This window comes from Babylonia areolata, chromosome 29, assembly GCF_041734735.1.
Source record: "Babylonia areolata isolate BAREFJ2019XMU chromosome 29, ASM4173473v1, whole genome shotgun sequence".
Classification (NCBI taxonomy): Eukaryota; Metazoa; Mollusca; class Gastropoda; order Neogastropoda; family Buccinidae; genus Babylonia; species Babylonia areolata.
The window spans coordinates 37188905-37216575 of NC_134904.1; the positions used below are offsets into that span (position 1 = coordinate 37188905).

Consider the following 27671-nt stretch of genomic DNA (forward strand, 5'->3'; position numbering starts at 1 on the left):
CGAGTGGTTAAAGCGTTGGACTTTCAATCTGAGGGACCCGGGTTCGAATCACGGCGACGGCGCCTGGTGGGTAAAGGGTGGAGATTTTTCCGATCTCCCAGGTCAACATATGTGCAGGCCTGCTAGTGCCTGAACCCCCTTCGTGTGTAAACGCATGCAGAAGATCAAATACGCACGTTAAAGATCCTGTAATCCATGTCAGCGTTCGGTGGGTTATGGAAGCAAGAACATACCCAGCATGCACACCTCCGAAAGCAGAGTATGACTGCCTACATGGCGGGGTAAAAACGGTCATGCACGTAAAAGCCCACTCGTGTACATGCGAGTGAACGTAGGAGTTGCAGCCCACGAACGCAAAAGAAGAAGAAGACTCAACTGAACTTGACTCAATTCATTGTCATAAAATCCTTAAGCATTAACAGACACAACAGTCCACAGACAGTGTGAGTGTGTGTTGTGTGTGTGTGTGTGTGTGCGCATGTGTGTATAACTATAAGTGTATGGGAGTGTGTGTTTAGGAGAGAGTATGCACACATGTATTGCAGTGTACATGGTGTGTGTGTGTGTGTGTGTGAGCTATAGTTTAAGTATGTGTAGGTGTGTCTTTATGCAAGTGTTTGTGTAAGTGTCTTTGAATGTGTCTGAGTCTCTGTGTGTGTGTGTGTGCACACAAGTGTGTGTGTGTGTGTGTGTGTGTGTGTATATGTGTGTGTGTGTGTGTGTGTGTGAGTATGTGTGCGTGCATGTGTTTGTGTGTCTGTCTGTCAGTGTGTCTGCATGTATATCACTGGAAGGATTGTTAACCCCCCCCCCACCCCCCAAAAAAAGACAAACAAAACCCCCCCCCCAAAACACCAACAAGTCATACCACAATTCCTTGTGAGGCATACATGCTGCTCTTTATGTCTGAAACACATCCGTCTTCTTGTCTGCACACTGCCATTTCTTCTTAAAAAAAAAAAAAAAAAAAAAAAAAAATGTTTGTTTCATTCGTTTGGTAAGGAGTTTCTTTAACAGACTCACTCCTAGCAGACTGAAACCAGGTGTGTGCGTGTCTGTGTGTGTGTGTGTGTGTGTGTGTGTGTGGCGGCAAGGTTTCAGCGTTTGGCTGCACTGGCTTCGTCTCCACCTTCCAGTGTTCTTTTCTTGGTTGACGGCTGCAAGGAAAAAAGAGAGAGAGAGAGAGAGAAAAAAGAAGAAAAATTAAACAATGAATGAAAGCCACAGGTGCATCAAGCATACATACTGATTGGGGCTTGCATAAGTACAGTATTTTGTCTGCAGAGATAGAAAGAGAGAGAGAGAGAGGAGGGAGGTAGAGACAGAGAGAGAGAGAGAGAGAGGGGATAGAGGGAGAAAGAGAGAGAGAGAGAGAGAGAGAGGAGGGAGGTAGAGAGAGAGAGGGAGAGAGAGGGAGAAAGAGAGAGGGGGAGAGAGAGAGAGGGGGAGATAGAAAGAGAAGGAGAGGGACAGAGAGAGGACAGAGGGAGAAAGAGACAGAGCGAGAGAGAGAGAGAGAGGGAGAAAGAGAGAGAGAGAAAAGACAGAGGGAGAATGAGAAAGAGAGAGAGAGAAAAGACAGAGGGAGAATGAGAAAGAGAGAGAGAGAAAAGACAAGAGGGAGAAAGAGAAAGAGAGAGAGAGAGAGGAGGGAGGTAGAGAGAGAGAGGGAGAGAGAAGGACAAAGGACAGAGGGAGAAAGAGAGAGAGAGAGAGGGAGGACAGAGGGAGAGAGAGAGAGGGGGGGGATAGAGGGAGAAAGAGAGAGAGAGAGGAGGGAGGTAGAGAGAGAGAGAGAGGGAGAGAGAAAGGACAGAGGGAGAAAGAGAGAGAGAGGGAGGACAGAGGGAGAGAGAGAGAGAGAGGGGGAGAGAGAAAGAGAAGGAGAGGGACAGAGAGAGGACAGAGGGAGAAAGAGACAGAGCGAGAGAGAGAGAGAGAGGGAGAAAGAGAGAGAGAGAAAAGACAGAGGGAGAATGAGAAAGAGAGAGAGGGAGAGAAAGAGGACAGAGGGAGAAAGAGACAGAGAGAGAGAGAGGAGGGAGGTAGAGAGAGAGAGGGAGAGAGAAGGACAAAGGACAGAGGGAGAAAGAGACAGAGAGATAGAGAGAGAGATAGAGAAAAGACAAGAGGGAGAAAGAGAGAGAGATAGAGAAAAGACAAGAGGGAGAAAGAGAAAGAGAGAGAGAGAGAGAGGACAGAGGGAGAAAAAGAACGAGAGAGAGAGAGAGAGAGGGAGAGAGAGGACAGAGGGAGAAAGAGACAGGGAGAGACAGAGAGAGAGAGAGTGAGACAGAGAGAGCGAGAGGGAGAGAGAAAGAACAGTATGTGTGTGTGCATGCATGCGCACATGTCTGTGTATGTGTGTGTGTGATGTGTATGAGTTTCTATGTTAGACTTCAGTGTGTGTGTGTGCTCATGTCAGTGTGTGTGTGTGTGCTTGAGTGCGTATGTGTGCATTCATGCATGTGTGTGTGTGTGTGTGTGTGTGTCTGTGAATGTTTGTGCATTTGCACACGCATGTTTGTGTTACGTGTATGTGTGCATGTATGTGTGCATGGATGTGTGTATGTGTGAGTATGTGTGTACGTGTGTGTGAGTGCATGCATGCGCACGTGTCTGTGCGTGCGTGCGTGCGTGTGTGTGCATGCTCAGCGTCGCACGGACACGACAGCGGCTTGCTCACCATTCTCTCCGGAGGGGCCATGCCGTCCGAGTCTGGGTACATGAGCTTCTTGGCCTTGGCCTTGGCCTCCTCGTCCTGAAACAGGGCAAGCCACCAGGTCATCTTTTGACCTGAAGTTACCAGGCCTGGCACGACGTGTGTTGGGTGTGCACTTGATCAGGGTCTGGACACGGTGTGTTCTGATGATCTTGTGTTGTGTTGTGTTGTGTTGCACTGTTTTGTGTTGTGCTGTGTTGTGCTGTGTTGTGTTGTGTTGTGTTGTGTTGTGTTGTGTTTTGCAGTGTTGTGTTGTGTTTTGTGTTGTGCTGTGCTGTGTTGTGTTGTGTTGTGTTGTGTTGTGTTGTTTTCTGTTGTGTTGTGTTTTGCAGTGTTGTGTTTTGCAGTGTTGTGTTTTGCTGTTGTGTTGCACGGTTTTGTGTTGTGTTGTGCTGTGTTATGTTGTGCTGTGTTGTGTTGCACTGTTTTGTGTTGTGTTGTGTTGCACTGTTTTGTGTTGTGTTGTGTTGCACTGTTTTGTGTTGTGTTGTGTTGCACTGTTTTGTGTTGCACTGTGTTGTGTTGCACTGTTTTGTGTTGTGTTGTGTTGTGTTGTGTTGTGTTGTGTTGTGCTGTGTTGTGTTGTGCTGTGCTGTGTTGTGTTGTGTTGCACTGTTTTCTGTTGTGTTGTGTTTTGCAGTGTTGTGTTGTGTTGTGCTGTTTTGTGTTGTGTTGTGTTGTGCTGTTCTGTGTTGTGTTGCACTGTTTTGTGTTGTGCTGTGTTGTGTTGCACTGTGTTGTGTTGTGTTGCACTGTGTTGTGTTGTGTTGTGTCGTGTTGTGTTGTGCTGTGCTGTTTTGCACTGTGTTGTGTTGTGTTGTGCTGTGTTGCACTGTTTTGTGTTGTGTTGTGTTGTGTCGTGTCGTGTCGTGTCATACCGTGCCGTGTCGCGTCGTGCTGTGTTGTGTTGCATTGTTTTGTGTTGTATCGTGTTGTGCTGTGCTGTGTTGTGTTGTGTTGCATTGTTTTGTGTTGCATTGCATTACACTGTATTGTTTTGTTTTTTTGTCACTGCAGATTTCTCTGTGTGAAATTCAGGGCTGCTCTTCCATGGGGACAGAGCGTAACCATAGTGCAGCACCACCATTTTTTCTTTTCTTTTTTTGTTTTCATCTGCAAGTGTATTTGTTTCACTATCAAAATGTCGGGGGGGGGGGGGGGGGGGGGGGGGTTGTTTTTTTTTAAAATTTTTTTTATTAAACAATTTCTGCATTCATTATCAAAATGTTGTACATTAATGCTGATGACAGTATTGTCCGTCCTCTGACATTCATTATTAAAATGTTACATGTAAATACTGATGACAGTATGGTCCATTCTCTCACCTTAAGCCAGGGGTGGTTGAGGGCATCGGCCAAGGTGATGCGTGCCTTGGGGTCCACCGTCATCAGCTTCTTGATCAGGTCCACCACTGTGACACCACAGTCAAAGCGTCATCACAACATTGTTTCCACACTCTCACTTACGCACACACACACACACACATACACACACACACACATACACACACACACTCACTCACACAAGCACACACAATATACTAACATGTGCGCACAAATGCACAAACTCATTCACAAGCACAAACATGCATGCATGCACACACACATAACCTCACATATTCGTATACACATGCATTCATGCAAACACACACAGACACACACACACTCACACACACACAAGCGCACACCCACCCACCCCCACATCCCAAAAGAAATGAAACTATGCCTACAATGTCCAAGAACTAAAGATGAATATCATTTCTCAGACGACTGCAAACTTTACTATGAAATAAGAGAAGAAACCCTACACAAAATTCAACAAAAATACCTTCCAAATACTTTTATCAAACCCAGCCAGCTGATGTTCGCAACATATATGACAGGATAACAATGGTCCTTGATGGTTTAAGTCCACTCCCTGCATGAGATATGAATAAGAAAACGAACAGGCACCACTGAACACCACCGAAGTGACTCAGCAGCAGTGCAGGGTCTCCTCTGGTGTGTGGCCTCCTGGCGACCTAACATCGATGGTTCCCTGTGGACTGCCGATGCTGGAACTGTGACAGACGAACCCGGGTGTGGCCGTGTATGGGCGAATCTAAATAAGCGGTGTGGGAGTAATGCCACTGAAACGGTGCAGATGATGGGGCAGCAAAAAAAGACAAAAAAAGAAAAGAAAAAAAGAATAAGAACATTTGTTTGAGCACATTCACAGAAATGACAAACCGTGTGTAGTAACTGCAACGCTCCTAACGCACCTGGAACACATGTACACAACTGAATCTTCCCCAGTACATCATCTTCTTCTTCTTCTGCGTTCACTCGTATGCACACGAGTGGGCTTTTACGTGTATGACCGTTTTTACCCCACCATATAGGCAGCCATACTCCGTTTTCAGGGGTGTGCATGCTGGGTATGTTCTTGCTTCCATAACCCACCGAACGCCGACATGGATTACAGGATCTTTAACCTGCGTATTTGATCTTCTGCTTGCATATACACACGAAGGGGGTTCAGGCACTAGCTGGTCTTCACATATGTTGACCTGGGAGATCGTAAAAATCTCCACCCTTTACCCACCAGGCGCTGTCACCGTGATTCGAACCCGGGACCCTCAGATTGAAAGTCCAACGCTTTAACCACTCGGCTATTGCGCCCGTCAGTACATAATCAAAACTTACCATCCTCAGACACATCCTTCCAGTACTGTTTAGGGAAAGAGAAGTGACCGCCCATGATCTGCTTGGGAAGATCCATATCTTTGCGCTCGTCGGAAAAGGGAGGGTACCCTGATACCCTGTAAGGACAATACAAAACAACAGCAATGTTATATGTAAACCACCCCTGTTATATGTAAACCACCTAACAGCACTTAAAAATTTGTATCTGTATTTCTCTTTTCATCACAACAGATTTCTCTGTGTGAAATTCGGGCTGCTCTCCCCAGGGAGAGCCCGTCGCTACATTACAGCGCCACCCATTTAAAAAAATTTTTTTCCTGCATGCATTTTTTTCCCCCCCCAAATCGAAGTGGATTTTTCTACAGAATTTTGCCAGGAACAACCCTTTTGTTGCCGTGGGTTCTTTTACGTGCGCTAAGTGCATGCTGCACATGGGACCTCAGTTTATCGTCTCATCCAAATGACTAGTGTCCCAACCACCACTCAAGGTCTAGTGGAGGAGGAGAAAATATTGGCGGCTGTGCCGTGATATGAACCAGCGTGCTCAAATTCTCTCGTTTCCTGGGCGGACGCGTTACCTCTAGCAGTCTAGGCCATCACTCCACTCAAATTAGTCCAGATACGGCCATGTGCAGACGACTGGATAAGGAAACAATGCCAAAACAACAAAAAAATATATGATACAGAGCAATACTTGTGAGGACAAAATGTTTTAACATATAATTAGAATACAATATTTGTGACATTTGGTGATACTGGCAAAGACAAAATGCCCTCAGGTATAAGAATACAATACTTGTGACATAGAGTGATATACTGAATAGGAAATTTTCTATCTAAAATTACATTTAAATAGCATACTTACCATGACCCAACTAGTGCAGACTCCGACAGGGGTCTGACATTCCTGTCCTGTGCAAACTACTACCCGCCTATGCGGAGAAAACGAAAGCAACTACGGCCGATAACCTCCCAGAAGTAGGTAACCTCCCCTTGGTCCCACTAGCTAGCGCCCTCTTTTTCCGGCAGCCATCATGACTCCTGTTCCTGTGCTCTTCATACGGCTAAGTTTTTTTTTTCGTATTTTCTGCCTGTCTGTCAATTCTCTGGCGTTCTTGTTTTTTGAGAGTTATAAAATGTCGTCAGGTATAAGAATACAGTATCTGTAATGGGCCAGACAAAAAGAGAACAAAACAAGAAAGGAAGACACAGCAGAAAACAGTGTGAGAGTAATTACACCACTACAAAAAAAGAAAAAAAAAAGAAAAAAAAAGTAGGAGAATGGACCAGCCAAAAACAGAAAGAAAGACACAGCAGAAAACAGTGTGAGAGTAATTACACCACTACAAAAAAAGAAAAAAAAAAGTAGGAGAATGGACCAGCCAAAAACAGAAAGAAAGAATTAAAACAAAAACAAAAAAACAAAACAAAAAAACCCAAGAAAGGAAGAGATGACAGCAATGTGAGAGTTATACCATAAAAAAAAAAAAAGAATTTTAAATATTTTTCTTTTTATCAAAGTAGAATAGACCAGCCAAAAAACCCAAAAAAAAACAAAAAAAAAAAAACCCACGAGAAAAGAAGAGATAACAGCAATGTGAGAGTTATACTATAAAAAAAAAAAAAGAAAAAAAAAAGAATTTAAAATTTTTTTATGGACCAGCCAGAAAGAAAACAGGAAGAGAAGAGACAGCAGAAAGCAGTGTGAGAGTTACACCATAAAAAAAAAAAAAAAGAAAAAAAGAAAAAAAAGTAAGAGAATGGACCAGCCAAAATGAGTAAAACAGGAAATGGAAGAGACAACCGAAAATAATGTGGGAGTTACACCATTGAAAAAAACAAAAAAAAACACCCCCAAAAACCCCAATAACAACATGGTTGACACATCCCCCCCCCCCTCCCCCCCTGCCAAAAAACAACCCAAACAAACAAAAAACACATAACACCCCAGGTGTCTTAAAAAAAAAAAAGCAGGGGTGACACAGAAAACACCCCCCCCCCCCCCCGGAAAAAGAACCCCCCAAAACCACACAACACCCCAGGTATCTATATAAAAAAAAAAAAAAAAAAAAAAAAAAAAAAAAAGCAGGGGTGACACAGAAAACAACCCCCCCCCCCCCCGCCCCCCCCCCCCCGAAAAAGAACCCCCAAAAACCACACAACACCCCAGGTATCTTAAAAAAAAAAAAAAGAAAAAAAAAAAAAAAAAAAAAAAGCAGGGGTGACACAGAAAGCAACACCTCCCCTCCATCCCCACAAAAACATCTCCACCCCACCCTCCTCCACCCAACAACCAAAAAAAAAAACAAAAAAAAACAACAACCCTAAAACACCCTAGTAGGAGGAGTTTGTATTATACTCCATGTTTGGTGTTACATATACTTACCATGTCAAACTGATGTCAAACTGATTCGAGTTTGACATGGTACAGTATATGACACCAAAAGGAGGAGTTTGTATTATACTCCATGTTTGGTGTTACATATACTTACCATGTCAAACTCGAATCAGTTTGACATCAGTTTGACATGGTACAGTATATGACACCAAAAATATAATTACATGATGAAGAGGATGACGCCCAGACTCCAGCAGTCGATGGCCTTAGTGTAGGACCCACTGCCGGCCGTCACCAGGACCTCCGGCGCCAGGTAGGTGGGCGTTCCGCAGAACGTCTTCATCATGGAGCCGGCGTCCACCAGTTTGGACAGGCCAAAGTCTGTCACCTGGAAGGAAATTTCAGTTTTTTTTGTTTTTTTTTTTAAATCACACCCTCGAAAACGGTGTACAGCTGCCTACATGGTTGGGGGGGGGGGGGGGGGGGGGGGGGGGGGAAGGGTCATACATGTAAAAAGCCCACTAGCGTAGATGTGAGTGAACGTGGGAGTTGCAGCCCATGAACGAAGAAGTTTTGTGAGGAGGCATCACTTGTGTACGGACAAATCCATATTATATATATATATATGTATACTACACCGCAGGTCATGTTGTGGTATGGACAACTCCAGAATGCCAAAGGCCGTCTTCTACTGCGAACTGCATGAAGGTAAACGCAGCGTTGGAGCTCCACGCAGACGCTACAAGGACCAACTGAAGCAGCAGATGTCACGTAGCGAAATTGACCACCACAGCTGGGAGACACTGGCAGCAAACAGATCTGCCTGGAAAACTTCCACCAGGAAAGCTGTCAGGAATTTTGAAAAGGTCAGGACACAGACAGCCAGGGAAAAACGCGAGCGGAGAAAGGAGGCATCATCTCAAGTTCACCCCTCCAGCGACCAGCCAACCTTCACATGCGCCAGCTGTTCCCGACAATGCAAGTCCAGGATTGGCCTGTACAGCCACCAGAAGGCTTGCCTCACCCGGACTAGACCTTCTTCCCAGTGATCTTCGGATACGAAGAAACTGCCATCATCATCACACCACATCTGCTGGGCAGATGCCTGACCATCAGCATAACCCAACACGCTAAGTCGGGCCCTCTGTGCGTGTCTGAATACTTGTGTACCTACCAGAGTGGATTTCTTTCAACACAATTCTGCCCGAGGACAATCGCTTTCCTTGCTGTGGGTTCTTTTTCAATGTGACGTGTGTGTGTGTGTGTGCTGTATATCATATGGGACTTTTTTGTTTATCATCTCATGTGAATGACTAGACGCTCAGTTTGATTTTTTTTCCCCAGTCAAACGTGGGAGACAAGGCAACAGTGGGGATTCAAACCAAGTCCCTCCCAGACACTGTCTTGTTCAGATGAGCATCTGATGTGGAGTGATGGTCTGGAGGTAATGCGTCCGCCTAGAAAGCGAGAGAATCTGAGCGCGCTGGTTCGAATCACGACTCAATCGCCGATATTTTCTCCCCCTCCACTAGACCTTGAGTGTTGAGTGGTGGTCTAGACGCTAGTCATTCGGATGAGACGATAAACCGAGGTCCCGTGTGCAGCATGCACTTTGCGCACGTAAAAGAACCCACGGCAACAAAAAGGTTGTCCCTGGCAAAATTCTGTCGAAAAATCCACTTCGATAGGAAAAACAAATAAAACTGCACGCAGGAAAAAATACAAAAAAAAAAAAACAAAAAAAAGAAAAAAAAAAGGGTGGCGCTGTAGTATAGCGACGCGCTCTCCCTGGGGAGAGCAGCCCTAATTTCACACAGAGAAATCTGTTGTGATAAAAAGAAATACAAATACAACCTTCCTCCCAGTAGAAGAACAATTTACGTCTGTAATGCTCTGCTGTGCTGCATTGTAATTTGTGTTGTGTTACTCTGTGTTGCCTTGGGTTGTGTTGCGTTGTATTGCTTTGTACTGTGTTGCGTTGCAGTGCATGAGGTCGCTCTGCGTTGCGTCGCATTGTCTTGTGGCATTGTATCGCTTTGTACTGTGTTGTCACATTGCTTTGTGTGTTGTGCTATGCTGCTTTGTGTTGTGTCGATTTGCATGTTGACTTGCATTGTATTGAACATTTAAACTGTAATCCCCTCAAAAAAAAAGCAAAAGAAAGAAAACAAAGAAAAAAAAAAGCAAAAAAAAAAGAGCGAAAAGAGAAAGGATGCAGCTTCTTTCTTTTCTGTTCCAGTTTGAAACGTTTAAAAAATAAACAAAGGAGTCTAAAATCAATATAAAAAACAACATAGCCTTTCATCAATTTTACTGACATTAAACAGGTTAATATGTGTGTGTGTGTGTGTGTGTGTGTATGTGTGTGTGTGTACTCTCATATGTGCATATACATATATATGTGAGTGTGTGAGTGTGTGAGTGTGTGTGTGCGTCTGTGTGTTCTGTCATAATCATGTGTGAGTGCATGCATATACTGTTTCTTTGGTTCCGTCATGTTTTCTTATCATCAACGCCTTGGTTTCTGCTTGGGAGGCTTTTTTTGATCTGTGTCATCAACACCTTGATAGCTTACCTTGATCAGTGTCTCATCAGCATCTGTTGCCAGCAGTATATTCTCTGGCTGTAAGAATTCAGATAAAAAAAAAAAAAATATATATATATAAAATCAGCACTTTTGACAGACATACAGCATGATATAGTTCTTATCATGAAGTTTGCTGTCTTTTTCTTTGTTGTTCCTTTTCAGTAGCAATACCCCCCCCCCCCCTCCCCCCTTCTACCAACCTTATTTTTCTTCTGCCGTTTTGAGTAGCATTATCCCCCTTTTCAATAGAAAAAAACCTTTCAGATTCATGATTTATTAAAAAAAAACAACAACAAAAAACAAACAAAAAAACCCCTCTCACTTCTGAACTTAACTTCATGGGGAAGATTTTCCTGCTGCGCATAATCAACGAGAGAAATGGTGTATCTTTTTTTTTTTTTTTTTCTCTGTGATACTGAGAAACAAAATTCAAAACTTTCAAGCACCAGGGTCATTTTTAAAGACCTAAAATGCATGGCATGACAATCCTTAAAAAAAACCCCAAAACCCAACAACTATTAACATGTGCATGAACCTGTCAAAGTAAATAATAACATGTGCATGAACCTGTCAAAGTAAATAAAATTTGCGCATCTGTATAACACAAAATACGCAAATACATTCCTAAAAACTTTTGCATGGGTTCTATTGGTTCTTTATAAGAAAAATGCAGACAGGAGATGGTCATATGCATATACATGGCCAGACAGACAGACTGACTGATGGCCTTAAGCCAGTTTCTTTTCTCTTCGATCAGTTTTGTGTTCAATTTCACTGAATGTCTATCCACATTAAGTGATATTAGACATCCCAGTTTTGTGTGTGTGTGTGTGTGTGTGTGTGCGTGCGAGTGATAAAAAGTGCCTCACTGTAGTCTTACCTTCAAGTCCCTGTGGGTTATTCCTTGGTCATGTAGATACTGTGGGAACACACACACACACACAGAGTTGATCAGTTTCATGCACTGTGAAACAGATCAAAATGTTAACAACAAGTCCACCCAAACACTGTGAAACAGATCAAAATGTTAACAACAAGTCCACCCAAACACTGTGAAACAGATCAAAATGTTAACAACAAGTCCACCCAAACACTTTGAAACAGATCAAAATGTTAACAACAAGTCCACCCAAACACTGTGAAACAGATCAAAATGTTAACAACAGGTCCACTCAAACACTGTGAAACAGATCAAAATGTTAACAACAGGTCCACTCAAACACTGTGAAACAGATCAAAATGTTAACAACAGGTCCACTCAAACACTGTGAAACAGATCAAAATGTTAACAACAGGTCCACTCAAACACTGTGAAACAGATCAAAATGTTAACAACAAATCCACCTAAACGCTGTGAAACAGATCCAAATGTTAACAACAAATCCACCCAAACACTGAAACAGATCAAAATGTTAACAACAAATCCACCCAAACACTGTGAAACAAACAGATCAAAATGTTAACAACAAATCCACCTAAACACTGTGAAACAGATCAAAATGTTAACAACAAATCCACCCAAACACTGTGAAACAGATCAAAATGTTAACAACAAGTCCACCCAAACACTTTGAAACAGATCAAAATGTTAACAACAAGTCCACCCAAACACTGTGAAACAGATCCAAATGTTAACAACAGGTCCACTCAAACACTGTGAAACAGATCAAAATGTTAACAACAGGTCCACTCAAACACTGTGAAACAGATCAAAATGTTAACAACAAATCCACCTAAACGCTGTGAAACAGATCCAAATGTTAACAACAAATCCACCCAAACACTGTGAAACAAACAGATCAAAATGTTAACAACAAGTCCACCCAAACACTGTGAAACAAACAGATCAAAATGTTAACAACAGGTCCACTCAAACACTGTGAAACAGATCAAAATGTTAACAACAGGTCCACTCAAACACTGTGAAACAGATCAAAATGTTAACAACAGGTCCACTCAAACACTGTGAAACAGATCAAAATGTTAACAACAGGTCCACTCAAACACTGTGAAACAGATCAAAATGTTAACAACAGGTCCACTCAAACACTGTGAAACAGATCAAAATGTTAACAACAGGTCCACTCAAACACTGTGAAACAGATCAAAATGTTAACAACAGGTCCACTCAAACACTGTGAAACAGATCAAAATGTTAACAACAAATCCACCTAAACGCTGTGAAACAGATCCAAATGTTAACAACAAATCCACCCAAACACTGTGAAACAAACAGATCAAAATGTTAACAACAAGTCCACCCAAACACTGTGAAACAGATCAAAATGTTAACAACAAATCCACCCAAACACTGTGAAACAAACAGATCAAAATGTTAACAACAGGTCCACTCAAACACTGTGAAACAGATCAAAATGTTAACAACAGGTCCACCCAAACACTGTGAAACAGATCAAAATGTTAACAACAAATCCACCCAAACACTGAAACAGATCAAAATGTTAACAACAAATCCACCCAAACACTGTGAAACAGATCAAAATGTTAACAAATCCACCCAAACACTGTGAAACAGATCAAAATGTTAACAAATCCACCCAAACACTGTGAAACAGATCAAAATGTTAACAACAAATCCACCCAAACACTGTGAAACAGATCAAAATGTTAACAACAAATCCACCCAAACAATGAATGAAATAAGCAAGCACTCTGTGTCAGGGGCGTGAAAGTTGCTTGTACCTAATTTTCTTCCTTTTTTTTTTTTTTTTTTTGAGTTTCTAAGGGATCAGTATCGACAGTGTTTCCAGTCCTGATATGATGGCCTTGTGTGCTCAGCTCGATGAAAAGCAACAACAACAAAAATGATGAAAATAATAATGATATTATGCATGCATTTTCACAGACACACACACACACACACCCTGATATGGCCCTGTGTGGTCAGCTCGATGACAATAAAGAACAATAACAAAGGAAATAATGATTATGCATACACTTTCACACACACGCACAAACACATGAACACACACACTTCTAAGACGTTTGATCCTTTTGCTTCTTTTTGGGGAGTGGAGGATACAACAACAATACATACACTCTGAATCACAACTTAGTCCAACAATGGCAAAACAAGCACAAAAACACACCAAAAATAAAATGAAAAAAAAAAAGGAAAAAAGTTCAACTAAATAGTGTGTGTGTGTGTGTGTGTGTGTGTGTGTTTAGTTTGTTACTATGTCAGTCACATTTTGATGTGTGTACATAACATTGATGTAATGTGTTATGTAAGCAAAAGTATTTTCAAGTTTTGTAAAGTACCTAGAGCAGATTTCTGAATGTGTACTATTATTATCAAGAAAAAAAACAACCCCACAAAACTTCAGCATGTTGGCGTGTAAGTTCCAGATGTAATGCCAAGTTACACACACACGCACACACACACACACACACACACACCAGCATATTGGCATGTAAGTTCCAGATGTAATGCCAAGTTACACACACACAGACACACACACCATACCAAACAAACAAATACAATAAATACAAATATACCAAAATTCATTCACACACACCCCTTTCAGCCTAGAGACTACGACACAATCCACCCTCATCCAGTAGCAGCAGACACCCAGGCTTGACGACGAAGAACTTCTCTCACCTTGCAGGCACACACCATCTGGTAGAAGAGCACCTTGGCTGTGGGCTCAGGGTACCTGTCGATGCTGACCACCTTGTCAAACAGCTCGCCTCCCTCCACCCTGGACACAAACCAACAACGGAAGTTCTAAAAAATTCTGTAAATCATAAAGGCCGAAATACCATGGCTAAGAACTTGTCAAACAGTTTGCCTCCCTTCCACCCTGAACACAAACCAACAACGGAAGTTCTAAAAATTCTGTATATCATAAAGGCCGAAATACCACGGCTAAGAACTTGTCAAACAGTTTGCCACCCCTCCACCCTAAACACAAACCACCAACGGAAGTTCTAAAAATTCTATAAATCATAAAGGCCGAAATACCATGGCTAAGAACTTGTCAAACAGCTCATCTCTCTCCACGCTGAACACAAACCAACAACGAAAGTTTGAAAAATTCTGTAAATCATAAAGGCCAAAATACCATGGCTAAGAACTTGTCAAACAGCTCATCTCTCTCCACGCTGAACACAAACCAACAACGAAAGTTCTAAAAAATTCTATAAATCATAAAGGCCGAAATACCATGGCTAAGAACTTGTCAAACAGTTCGCCCCCCTCCACCCTGAACACAAACCAACAACGGAAGTTCTAAAAATTCTGTAAATCATAAAGGCCGAAATACCATGGCTAAGAACTTGTCAAACAGCTCATCTCTCTCCACGCTGAACACAAACCAACAACGAAAGTTCTAAAAAATTCTATAAATCATAAAGGCCGAAATACCATGGCTAAGAACTTGTCAAACAGTTTGCCCCCCTCCACCCTGAACACAAACCACCAACGGAAGTTCTAAAAGTTCTATAAATCATAAAGGCCGAAATACCATGGCTAAGAACTTGTCAAACAGCTCACACCCCCACCCCCTGCTCTCCCCTGAACACAAAATATAACAAAAGTTTTAAACATTTTAATTAACAAGTATTTGTTGCACTGAATGTGTCAGTTTGGATACTGAATGACGATTCTGCATGGAACACACACTGCATGCTTTTGTACTTGAAAAAAACAAAACAACAGCAACAACAAAATAAATCTTATCTTCAAAGAAAGAAAATGTTATCTGCCAGGGTGGGGGGAAAAAAACAAACAGAGCTTTACAGCACTGTGGTCATAATTTGATGCAGACACAGCGTTAAGTGAACAGAAACAACAATAACAACAACATGAAAGAAAAAAAAAAGAAAAAAAAAAGGAGGAAACCCTTGTGTTTTAACCACAGGCGTACTTACTATAACAGTTCTAAAATATATACAAGGTGTACTTTGTTTAAAAACATGTTGGTGTATAGGTATTCTTGGTTCCAATAACACTGATAAGGTGCACTTTTTTTTTTCTCTCTCACACTTTTTGTGACAGCTCTGTGTGTACTTTATTCTAAAATACATGTCTGAAGTACAAACACTCTAACAGTATATAACATGGGTACTTTGCTCTCAGGAGATGGTCAAGTCCAGTCATACATGTGGAGTGATGGCCTAGAGGTAACGCGTCCGCCTAGGAAGCGAGAGAATCTGAACGCGCTGGTTCGAATCACGGTTCAGCCGCCGATATTTTCTCCCCCTCCACTAGACCTTGAGTGGTGGTCTGGACGCTAGTCATTCGGATGAGACGATAAACCGAGGTCCCGTGTGCAGCATGCACTTAGCGCACGTAAAAGAACCCACGGCAACAAAAGGGTTGTTCCTGGCAAAATTTCTGTAGAAAAATCCACTTCGATAGGAAAAACAAATAAAACTGCATGCAGGAAAAAATACAAAAAAAAATGGGTGGCGCTGTAGTGTAGCGACGCGCTCTCCCTGGGGAGAGCAGCCCGAATTTCACACAGAGAAATAAATCTGTTGTGATAAAAAGAAATACAAATACAAATACTCACAGCTCTAACAATATATACAGCGTCTCAGGGGTGTCGATCACATCTTCAATCCAATAATGCAGGGCTGAAATTGGAAGAAAGAAAGAAAGAAAGAAAAAAAAAAAAGCATTGAATTCAACTGGGCCCTCCATGTGATTTTGTGGACAAGAGACAAAATCATCCTGTCATATTTGTGTCAATCTGACAATCCAAAAAACTCATGCTAGCATTTCCACATGAACAACGCTTCTTTCGTATACACAGGCACACATACATTCAAATGTCCAAATATATATATATATATATATATATACACACACACACACAAACACACACACAAGTAGACCATGTGTATGACACAAAGGGCAATACACATGTATACAAATGTCCATGTATACATTCACATACAAAAAAAAAATCACCAACACAAAATAAACAAGAACAGCAACATCACATCTAGTGACCTAGAGTGACCACAACATATTGTCAAGATACAAAATATTCTGTAAAAGTTAAAAATTAAAAAAAAAATTGGCTTAATATTTTTCTTATTAATCATAATTTTCTGAGCTGCTTTTTTTTCTTGTTAGAATCAAACACCACCAGGTCAATAAACAAAGTTCCAACAACTTTAGGAAAGGGGCCAAACATTACATGTTTAAAAAAAAAAAAAAAAAAAAAAAAAATCATATGGTCACAGATCTTTTTTGAATGACATGTACACCAGTGTAGAGTTAGTTGCAAGTCATCCTGGGAGGTTGGAAAAAATCACCCACCCTTAATCCACCTGTTGTAGATACATGGATCTTCTTCTTTGTTCATGGGCTGCAAATCCCATGTTCACTCACATGTACACGACTGGGCTTTTTACGTGTATGACTTGTTTTTACCCCACCATGTAGGCAGCCATACTCCGCTATACAGGGATCAAACCCATAACCCCCCCCCCCCCAAGTGCCATAGGAATGAACAATTCTTCTTTGCATTACTGTACATACATAAGTGGGGTGCTGACAGGTGCTGGGGCAACTGCAAATGATCTTTCCAAGCAGGGTTAGAGAGTGCTGAGAGGGCCCAGAGCAGCTGACCAAAGGGATGTATACACACATGTAACACTCCCACGTTCACTCGTATGTACATGAGGGTTTTTTTCTTGTATGACCATTTTTACCCCGCCATGTAGTCAGCCACACTCCATTTTCAGAATGTTCCTACATGCTGGGTATGTTCTTGTTTCCATAACCAACCGAACGCTGATATGGATTACAGGATCTTAAACATGTGTATTTGATCTTCTGCTTGTGTATACACACGAATGGGGTTCAGGCATAAGCAGGTCTGCACATATGTTGACCTGGGAGATTGGAAAAATCTCCACCTTTTACCCACCAGGCGCCATTACTGAGATTCAAACCCGGGACCCTCAGATTGAAAGTCCAAAGCTTTAACCACTTGGCTGCTGCGCCCGTCAAGGATATACGCACTTACACTTCAAACCCAAACCACGCTGTACAAAGACGCAATTGAACACAAAACTAAAGAGAATGGGGAAACGTCAAGATCCTTACATGCTTCATCGCCTTTAAAATCTTCACCTCTCCCATCACTTGTGAGGCCATGTTCTGAAAAAAGAACGGCATTAAATCAAAGTGTTAGCGCTCACTCTCTTTTCAAGCGCATGCTTGCATGAATACATGCACACATTTTTTAAGTGCTGAAAGAAATTAAAAACAAAACAAAACACCCCCCCCCCCAAAAAAAAACAACAACAAAAAACCCAAACAAACAGACAACTGAAAAAACAAAAAGCAACAACAACATTCTCATGCACTTATGTCACAGACCTAATATCTACCCACCCCAGGTCTGTCTATGTAAGCAAACACAATCAGTTAAACACATCAATCTTATCATAACCAGCAAGAAATGAACCAGTCCCTTCCATATAAAAAAAAAGAGAATTATCCTGTAAAGTCAATGTAAAAATTACAAGTTATTTTACATCCATGGAGTAGAAACAGAAGCATGCACCCATTCATATTTCAATTTCATGAAGAAGCCATTTATTGTCAGATCAACTTGTTCTGTACTGACAGAAACTAACACATACACGACTAACACACTCAGAGATCCAGACTCAAACTTCCTCTCACACTCACTCTCACACACAATCTTGTATTCATCCTATCCCCATCTGAGTCAAGATGGCTGCCGGAAAAAAGAGGAAGCTAGTCAGGGATACAGAGGGAAGGTAACCTACTTCCGGGAGGTTATCGGCCGTAGCTACTTTCGTTTTCTCCGCACAGGCGGATAGTAGTTTGCACAGGAAATGCCACGTTGAAAACACCGGTTCTCGTCCGATCACCGAAGTTAAGCAACGTCAGGCCCGGTTAGTACTTGGATGGGTGACCGCCTGGGAACACCGGGTGCTGTTAGCATTCCTTTTTCTCAAGGCCTGACTAAGCGCGTTGGGTTATGCTGCTGGTCAGGCATCTGTTTGGCAGATGTGGTATATGGATTTGTCCGAATGCAGTGACGCCTCCTTGAGCTACTGAAACTGAAACTGAAACAGGACAGGAATCGGACTCCCTGCCGGAGTCTGCACTAGTGGGTCATGGTAAAGTATGCGTAGTGAAATCTTGTATTCATCCTATCCCCATCTCCACAACACATGCACACACTCCCACATATATACACATGAACATCACACACACACACACACACACAATGATGCCGCTCCTTCACTCACAATAGCAGACGAGCCCCCGACGGAGAACTTCTTTTTGGAGATGATTTTGCAGGCAAACTTATTGCAGGATCCTTTCACAAATGCCAGCCGTACCTCTCCACACGCTCCTCTGGAAGGAGGAAAAAAACACAAAAAAACAGACTGTTACACATCACAGGGTTCCCACACACCTGACCTAACAAAGTTCCATACTTCTTCCAGACCTTTTACAGACCACACTGAAAATTTTCCACACCAAACATAAATCTAAACTGAATAAAAAAAAAAATGTTGCAGTTCACCACTTACAAAAGCCATCAGCAAATATATCAGTATCGATGTTCAAATTTTCATTACTTCCTGTTCTAAAGATATTCTTTTTCATGCATTGTGCTTTTTGTTACAAGGTATTGGTCAAGGGTTTTATCAAAATTCCAAGACGTTTCAAGACCCTGAAGGGCAACATCTGTTTTTTTGCCGAGACTTTTCAATCGAACAGAAATAAAATAAGAAGAAAAGCAATCACAGACTGACAGACAGACAACTTAACTCTGTCCTCGCCCAGCAATACAAGCACCATCCACTAATTAATCACTTCTTCTTAACTTTTACAATGATAATATACTGATGGTATCATACTTTGCTCTCTTGCATGTGTGTGTGTGTGTGTGTGTGTGTGAGAGAGAGAGAGAGAGAGAGAGAGAGAGAGAGAGAGTGTGTGTGTGTGTGTGTGTGTGTGTGAGAGAGAGAGAGAGAGAGAGAGAGAGTGTGTGTGTGTGTGTGTGTGTGTTTCATCACACATGTCCAACTGCATAAAGAAGTTTTTTTTTCGATCTTTTCTTCTCTTTTCATGTAGTGGATGTAGATTAGCAAAGGGATTGGAAGAGATGCCCATGCCTAAAACCTTAATTCTTCCATTAACTCATTCTACAAATTAACTCATACCAGGGCTACCTCCCCTGTGGACCTGGTAACGAGTATTCTTGTACCAATACACTATTCAAATTTCGTCTATTCTTGCTTGGTACAGTTAGCATTCTGAACAGAGCCATTTATGGATTCCAGAATCATGAAAACGAAGCTTTGTTTGACGGATTAAATCAACAATTCTCCATTCTTCTTCTTCTTCTGCGTTCACTCGTATGCACACGAGTGGGCTTTTACGTGTATGACTGTTTTTACCCCGCCATGTAGGCAGCCATACTCCGTTTTCGGGGGTGTGCATGCTGGGTATGTTCTTGTTTCCATAACCCACCGAACGCTGACATGGATTACAGGATCTTTAACGTGCGTATTTGATTTTCTGCTTGCGTATACACACGGAGGGGGTTCAGGCACTAGCAGGTCTGCACATATGTTGACCTGGGAGATCGTAAAAATCTCCACCCTTCACCCACCAGGTGCCATCACCGTGATTCGAACCCGGGACCCTCAGACTGACAGTCCAACGCTTTAACCACTCGGCTATTGCGCCCGTCAACAATTCTCCATTGACTTTTGTCCTTTTAGTGAACAAACCTACTTTTAACCGTAGTGGTCTCATGCAGTGATGGTCCAGGGGAGTTGTAGTAGGCATGTTGCTGTTGTGTAGAAGGAGTTAAAATGGTTTGAGTTCTTGAGTTCATGCACAAACTTGTCAATCATAAGCATCCTCTCCACTCCAGTCTGCCTGGGCTTACCTTCCCAGTACCTTGGTCAGTGTGTACTTGTCCGTCAATGGTTTGGGCAAATCGGCATCTTCTTTGGCATCCAAGTCCATAAACACAAAGGCTGAAATGCAGATTAAAAAAAAAAAAAAAAAAAAAAAAAGATAGCACAAAAGTGAAAACAGACCCCCAAGAAATGTTACTGCTGGTCAGACCCTTCTTCTTGCCTCACTTAACTCTCTCCAGACGAAGCAATGCATGAGCACTCCTACATAAAATGTATTCGGTTTCAGACGACGTAATGGAATAGCATTTTCAAGAAATAAAAATCCATCACGCGCTGTACACGTGATTTTGTGATTAGCCAAGCAGAGTGCGCTATTCTGGGTCACTCCACAATCGAATGGTATGATTGGTCAACCTGCCATGTGTGGCCCATCTCGCACACAAAGTCACTGACCGGTCGTCTGCTCGCATGCCAGCCTGTTAGCAAAGCGGGCTCTTCTCAAAATGTTGTGAAGTGAACATGGCAGCGACGGCAACGTTTTAGGGTTGCCGAAGTACTTGAAATGCTACAAAATGAAGGGTCGGACATTGAAGAGGTGGATGATGATGAAGAAGAAAGCGAATTTCATGCAGAAAGCGAGCATGGGTATGGTGATTCGGGGTGAAAAATTGGCAGTACTTTCTACATATGGCAAAACTGTAAAAATAAGATGAGAAATTTGATTTTTTTTATATGTAATAGCTCAACACGTAATAAACCAGTTCTGAAAGTTTCATTTTCTTACTCTGTATTTTGTATTTTTTGTAATTTTTTTCCAAACCCTTACAAATGGGCCGTCTGTGGGGAAAAGCAAGGGAGAAAACATGTTGTCCCGAGTGAGTTAAAACACATATATATCCTTAAGTAGACAAATCCCATTCCCACCATGTTGTCAAGGACACACCCTCACTGTTTCTGTTCACCATCTACCCCTGTTGTAACTGTGGCAGAGGGCAAGTGTACATTTAAATATTTGAGTTAGAATACAAGTGACACCATTTCAATAATAATATTTAATGTTATTCTGTGCATGATGTTGATTGCATGCTGTTACAATTTTTGTTTTAGGTTTTTCTGTTTGTTTGGTTTTTTTTTGTATGCAAAACAACAGATGACCAGGAGTCTCACCTTTATTCTTCTTCATTGCCAGACCAATTTCATCGTTGTTGTTCAGTACCTGGCGGTTTCCTTTCCCTGGGAATAAAAACAAATACATAAGTAAATACTACACATCATTGTCCCAGACAAGAAAAACTGACAAAAAAACAACAAAAAACCAAAAAAAACCAAACAAAAACAAACCCAAAATGAGCAAAAAACAATACAAAAAACCCCCCAAAAAACAACAAAAACAACAACAACAAAAAAGCTGTTGTATAAGTAAATCATGCTTACATGTTAATAGTTTACATCATGTGAACAGTTCAGTTTGTCATGTTACTTTTGTTTATTCTATTGTCATACTTTTTTTTTTTTTAGATGTCCATTTATTTCAATTGTGAAAATATCACAAAAAAGAATCTTAAAAAAAAAAAAAAATCCACAATTAATAATGCTTAATATTCCACAATACAATGCATGTGCAATGATTAAAACAAAACAAAACACAACACAGTATGCATATGGAAGCAAATGGGCACACACACACACACACACACACACACTGCATGATAGTAGATACAGTAACACAGCAAGTAATATGTACAGGATATGACGAAGGAATAGGCAGAAATGAAGAGAGAGAGAGAGAGAGAGAGAGTGACAGAGGACAATATTAATTCTTCTTCAGCATTCGTGGGTAGCAGTCCCATGGTCACTCACCATGACAGCAGGGACCACAAAATCTGTAACAATAGTTGCTTTTTATTTCTTTCTTTTTTTCTATAATGGATGAGGATTCTGCTGCTGCCATTGAAGTCTATTCAAGTTGGGGTTTACATGACAAAGCTGTTAACTCTACACTTCCCCCTGGATCAACCAGGCCAAAGAGATACAGACACCTGCAGTGATGGTTCAGTAACTTGAACAACATTCCTTGAAGATTAGATTAGTTGTTTTCACTCGTACCCCACACAAACATGTATTGAATTAATAAAATAAATAAAAATTTAAAAAAAGAAGAAGAAGAAGAAGAAGAAAAAAAGAGAAATAAATAATTGAATCACTCACCAACTTTTTCTCCGTTGACAAAAGTGCCGTTACTGCTGGTGTCTTCCAGGAAGATGTGAATGCCTGTGCTTGTGGTTTTCTGATAACACAATCATCAGAGGTTATATGTGACACATGGAAAAGTTCTCCACATTGTGACATTATAAAAAAACAAGCCCCCCCCCACCCCCCACCCCCCCAAAAGTATCCACAAAACAACAATCAAAAGAACCAAACATCTGATCAAAACAGAAGTACTGAGATTGTTTACCAATTCTATCTGCTATCATTATCAATAAGAAAAAATGAGTTGACCTGCAGTTTAGCAAATCTGCCAGCACTCAATATGAAAAGGAAAAAAAAAAAATTGGACCTGCACTGTGTTCTTTTCTGCCCCTTCACGTGGGTACCACAGACTGCTGGTTTTTTGTTCTGCCCTTCTCACTGGATTATTGTTCATTTTAGTAGTAAATAGTACACACACACACACACACACACACACGCGCGCGCGCGTGCAACTGATGCCAGATGGGCAGGTGTTAAAAGCATTGGTAACATTATCAATAAAATACACCAAAACAGGTTCTATTAAAGAAAGTTTTTTTTCAATCCTCATTTCAGTTTCACTCCTACCGGAGCATGGAGAGTTTCAACATCAGATTACCCCTTGCCCATATTTACTTATAAAGCCCCTTGGAAGTTCAAACAAACAATGAACTTGAAAGGAACTGTTCTATCTTTGATGCCTTAAAAAAGACAAAAAGACACTGGATCAGTAGATTACTATATAACAAGCTGTCAAGAACTGGGATGGTGTCACACATTTACACCATGAAGACGTACCCGAACGAGCTTGAAATGCACTTTGCTGTACGCCTGAAAACACTGACTGTTTTTGCCTGTGTTGCTGAAGGCAACGTCACAGTTTTCTCCCCTGCCGAAGGAATACTCTTCTTTCACCAGATCTGAAAGAAAAATAATGAGTTAATACAAGTATAATAATCTATTTTTTTTAAAAAGAAGAAAAAACAAATCAGTATGTCTAGTTTTATGTTGACATTAGTCTCATAGTAAACATATCAAGTGTCACAATGATGTGTGTGTGTGTGTGTGTGTGTGTGTGTGTGTGTGTGTGTGTGTGTGTATGTATGTGTGTGTGTGTGTGTGTGTGTGTGTGTGTGTGTGTGTGTGTGTGTGTGTGTGTGTGTGTGTATGTAATGTAAGCAGACTCATAGAATGATAGATAGCATTAATGATCTTAGGTTGAAGATAGATAGAATCACTATATTTATCATATGGATGTACATAAACTGAAAGAAAGTTACGCAACTCGTTTTACTGTTTACAATATTCATTACACTATTCTGGCCCAATTTCAAATATGACTTTATTTCAAAACTTTCGTAAATTCAGATATTTGTGTTTGGCTTCAGTTCAATGAATAAGCTAAAATTATACCTGCCATTGTTTGGCATTACCTCAGTTCAAAATTGAACCTGTATTCATAATCATTTATTCACAAATCCTGATCTTTCAATTCTTATCATTTAGCACATCTGCTGTAAATGTTAAAACTTGGGAAAAGCAAATACAGCATTTTGGCAATTATGCTATTACTTTTAATTCATAAGCTTTGAATGGGAGAGAAGTGTGTTTTTTTTTTTTGTTGTTTTTTTTTCTCTTTTTTTCTCCCCTTTTCTCTTTTTCCTTCCAGCATTTTTTAATCAGTCAAACTCAACGGTTTACAGATACAAAATGTATATACTCTGTGCATTGAAAGGTACAGGGTAAAGACAAAAGGAAGTTCTAAATACTGGCATGTCCACAACAACATGATCTAAGCAAAACAATACTTTTCAATAACATATTTCCATGGTGTCATTATATAACTTAATCTTGCACTAAACTGTAAACATGTATAGAGACCATTTTTGCACAAATTTGTTATGTTCCATAGTTATGTTAAAAGCATACTTGTCTTCTTCATATGCCTGCATAAGATCTTTTACATACATTTGTAATGTTGGTTTTATTTTGTTGATTCTACATTTGCATACATGGAACGTGGCTATTTTAGTATTTATAAAATGTGTGAGAAACATACATCAGTTTTTATCCTGTTATGTCCAAAAAGCACCAGTACATCATTAAGGGTAAGTCTGCCACAATGTATACACCTTTCTTTTGAATATCTTACAAATTCTGTATAGAAGGATGGGAGAAAAGTTTGTAAAATGTTTCATTTGACTTTCAGTGTGTGTGTGTGTGTGTGTGTGTGTGTGTGTGTGTGTGTGTGTGTGTGTGTGCATGTGTTAATATGTGCTTTTAAGCATATGCATGCATATATGCAAAGCATGTGTTTTTGTATCCTTGTATGCATGTGCGCAAATATTTTTGTATGCTGTGTCTTGTGCAAAGAAAAGTGTGGGATGGAAAACGTTGTTGTCAATATCATGAGTGTCACAGTATGTAAATAAAATGATAAAAATACACAACACATCTTGCCTTTTAAGTGTGTGTGTGTGTGTGTGTGTGTGTGTGTGTGTGAGCATAAATAGTGGGGTTTCAAATCCATGCAGCCAATCATAAGCAACTGAAAATATGCTGATCAAGCTATATTTACTGATAATTTCATTTACAAATGAAAAGTGGGATTTGGTGGTCCTTTAGTCTAGGAACAGCAGTTCATGGAAACTTTATATGTATAGTATGCCATCTTGTGGGACTGTTCTTTGCACTGCACAGTAGCACATAAACTACAGTACTTAACACATGTATCATACCATAATCATAAAGAGTTCATTATCTTCATTAGTCTGAACAGCATTGATTTCCTTTTACAAACTCACATTCTGATCTCAAATGAATTTCAAACTTACGACACTGCAATGATCTATAGATGTGTACATATGTAATGTATATAGATATATATATATATATATACATTTCTTTAGCATACTACATGCACTCATCATGAACTGCATGAACTGTACCATAGTCCATTTGCAGGAACTGCAGTCTTTTATTTACTCACACACACACACACACACTAACACACACACACACACAGTGACACAAACACACATTCACGCACAAACATAAGTAAAAAAACAACAACAAAAAACCCCCAAACATATCAGCCAACGGTAGACAACTCTATCCCACAAAATGACTCAGTCGCCTCAAAATACCGATACAGGTAATTGATTAATAAATTTCAGACGAGTCAGGACACCGATCCGTCTGGTGCGTGGGCATGGCAAAACCTGTCACACGTGCGATCTGATTGTGCCTTACCCAAACTTGAAAAACTTTCCCCAAGCGGGAACAATCGTCCCCACGGATCCGATGGGGCATGTTCGTCTTCTTCACTGTCGAAAAATCCGTCTGTGACATCTTGCGTGGGCAAGTCCATTGTGCTGGCAAAACTTGCAGTGCTCGTCGATTCGATACTTTTCGTCGGCGGGGTGTGTGTGGATATAGTTCCGCTGTCGTCGGTGGTCAGGCCGGGTGGCTGGGTAATCGGGGTGGCGGGTAGTGGTTGGTGTGCAGGTGGGGGTGTTTGCGTTCCGCTCTGACTGCTCATTGCGACATCCTGTTAACTCTGCGCATGCGCAAGTGTTGTTTAGCTCGTTTGATTGGAGCACGTGGGTAGTTTAGCGAATTTGTGGTTGTTTTGTTGCTTTTTGTTTGTTTGTTTGTTTGTTTTGTTTACAAGTTTCCATAGCAACAAGTACTGACTGGTGCGGGGAGACGGATTTGTAAACAGAATGGACCGAACCTTCCTGCAGCTAAACATGTTGGGTGGTAAATCGCTACCGTCAAACGTCCATCTTGGAAGAAATGCTACACCACTGAGCTAAGTTGGGCACCATTTGAAGAACGACGAAAGAGATCCTGATAACGATGCACAAGATCCACCATAGAGACATAATCATCGACACCACGCGAGCACCAACTTATCAGAAGCCCAAGCACAACACCAGGCACTCCCACGATCAACTGAACAGTACACCACCGTGACGGAAACCTGGTACAGGGACTACAGGAAATTTTCCTTCTTTCCCCGCACTACCAGGGAGTACAACAAGCTCCCGCCTGAGGCAATATCAGCCTCGGCGGAGAGCCTCCAATCCTACTTCTGACCCCCCCCCCCCCCCTCCCCTTCCCCTCCGGCCTCCCGGGCCCCAAGCCCCGCTCCCGGCCGCCAGCCGGCCGCGGGCCGCCCCCCAACTCCCAAATCAAGTCCTTCCCACTCACAACAAAGTACGGCCTACCAACACTGTCGTTTGAAAAAGGGTTGGGTGGCCCCAGCCCCCTTGTCCAGTCTCCTTAGTTAGGCACTGACTACCCAAACAAACCCCACAACACAACAGCAAACCGGCCCGGCGGAACCTTCTGTTCTGAGTTGTAAACGCCAGAATCTTCAACTTGATGAAGGCGGCCGTTCTTCAGTATATATTATAGACTAAAAAGAATGAGCACTGAAGAAGCTGAGTTTACTATAAAGTTATCAACGGACAAAAGAGTCAGTATGCAAATGGCGAATCTGCCTGGCACAACAAAACCCGATATTTGTTGTCAGTTTTGATTGAGTTATTCACATCTTAGTGACTGGGTACTGTAACATATAGTTTACCCTGTCTTTCAGTTGTCAGTTGCACCCTGTGGTTGTCTCATTCTGTCTTTGGATTCCCTGTTTTCGTTCCACTGCCGGAGTGAGTCATGTTTCTTTCTCTTTCTCCCGTTTTCTGTATTAGTCTCCATCTCTTTCTCTGTCCGCCGTAAGTCTATGTCTGACGCCATATTGTTTATCTCTATGTATACAGGTCTCATAACTGTCTCCCTCCTCTGTGTCTCCATGTCATTATCTACTGTTTATGTTTCTTGTTATCTTCAGTTCTTCGTTTCCCTGTAGTCATAGTCTCCCATCTCTCGAATTCTCTCCCCTGTGTCTGGGTCAGTCTCAGTTGAATTGTCCCTGTCTTCACATGCCCCATCTGTGTCAGTCTCTTTCTCACTCTTCCACATCAGCAGTCTCCGCAGTATGTGTCTCTCTTTGTCTCTAGCATTCTCTGTCTCGTCTTCTGTGTCCCCCTAATTGTTTTACGGCCGTTTGCCTGTCTCAGTGTCTTCCCTGTCTCAATGTCTTCCCTGTTTGCCTGTCTCAGTGTCTTCCCTGTTTGCCTGTCTCAATGTCTTCCCTGTCTCAGTGTCTTCCCTGTTTGCCTGTCTCAGTGTCTTCCCTGTTTG

At 41.5% G+C, this 27671-nt stretch overlaps 1 protein-coding gene and 1 pseudogene across 1 annotated transcript; one reads left to right on the forward strand and one right to left on the reverse strand.

Annotated features, from left to right (window-relative positions):
- Positions 1-851: 851 nt before the first annotated feature.
- Positions 852-26004, reverse strand: LOC143274687 (serine/threonine-protein kinase Chk2-like). The gene is given in 17 exon segments (XM_076578575.1): positions 852-1157; positions 2687-2761; positions 4048-4133; positions 5407-5522; positions 7969-8132; positions 10320-10367; positions 11212-11250; positions 13957-14056; positions 15872-15920; positions 15923-15935; positions 17419-17472; positions 18600-18708; positions 20258-20348; positions 21399-21464; positions 22440-22518; positions 23262-23383; positions 25716-26004. Coding segments are annotated over 17 exon segments (1560 nt in total). The 3' UTR covers positions 852-1097.
- On the forward strand, positions 18169-18288 carry LOC143275146 (5S ribosomal RNA; annotated as a pseudogene).
- Positions 26005-27671: the final 1667 nt, after the last annotated feature.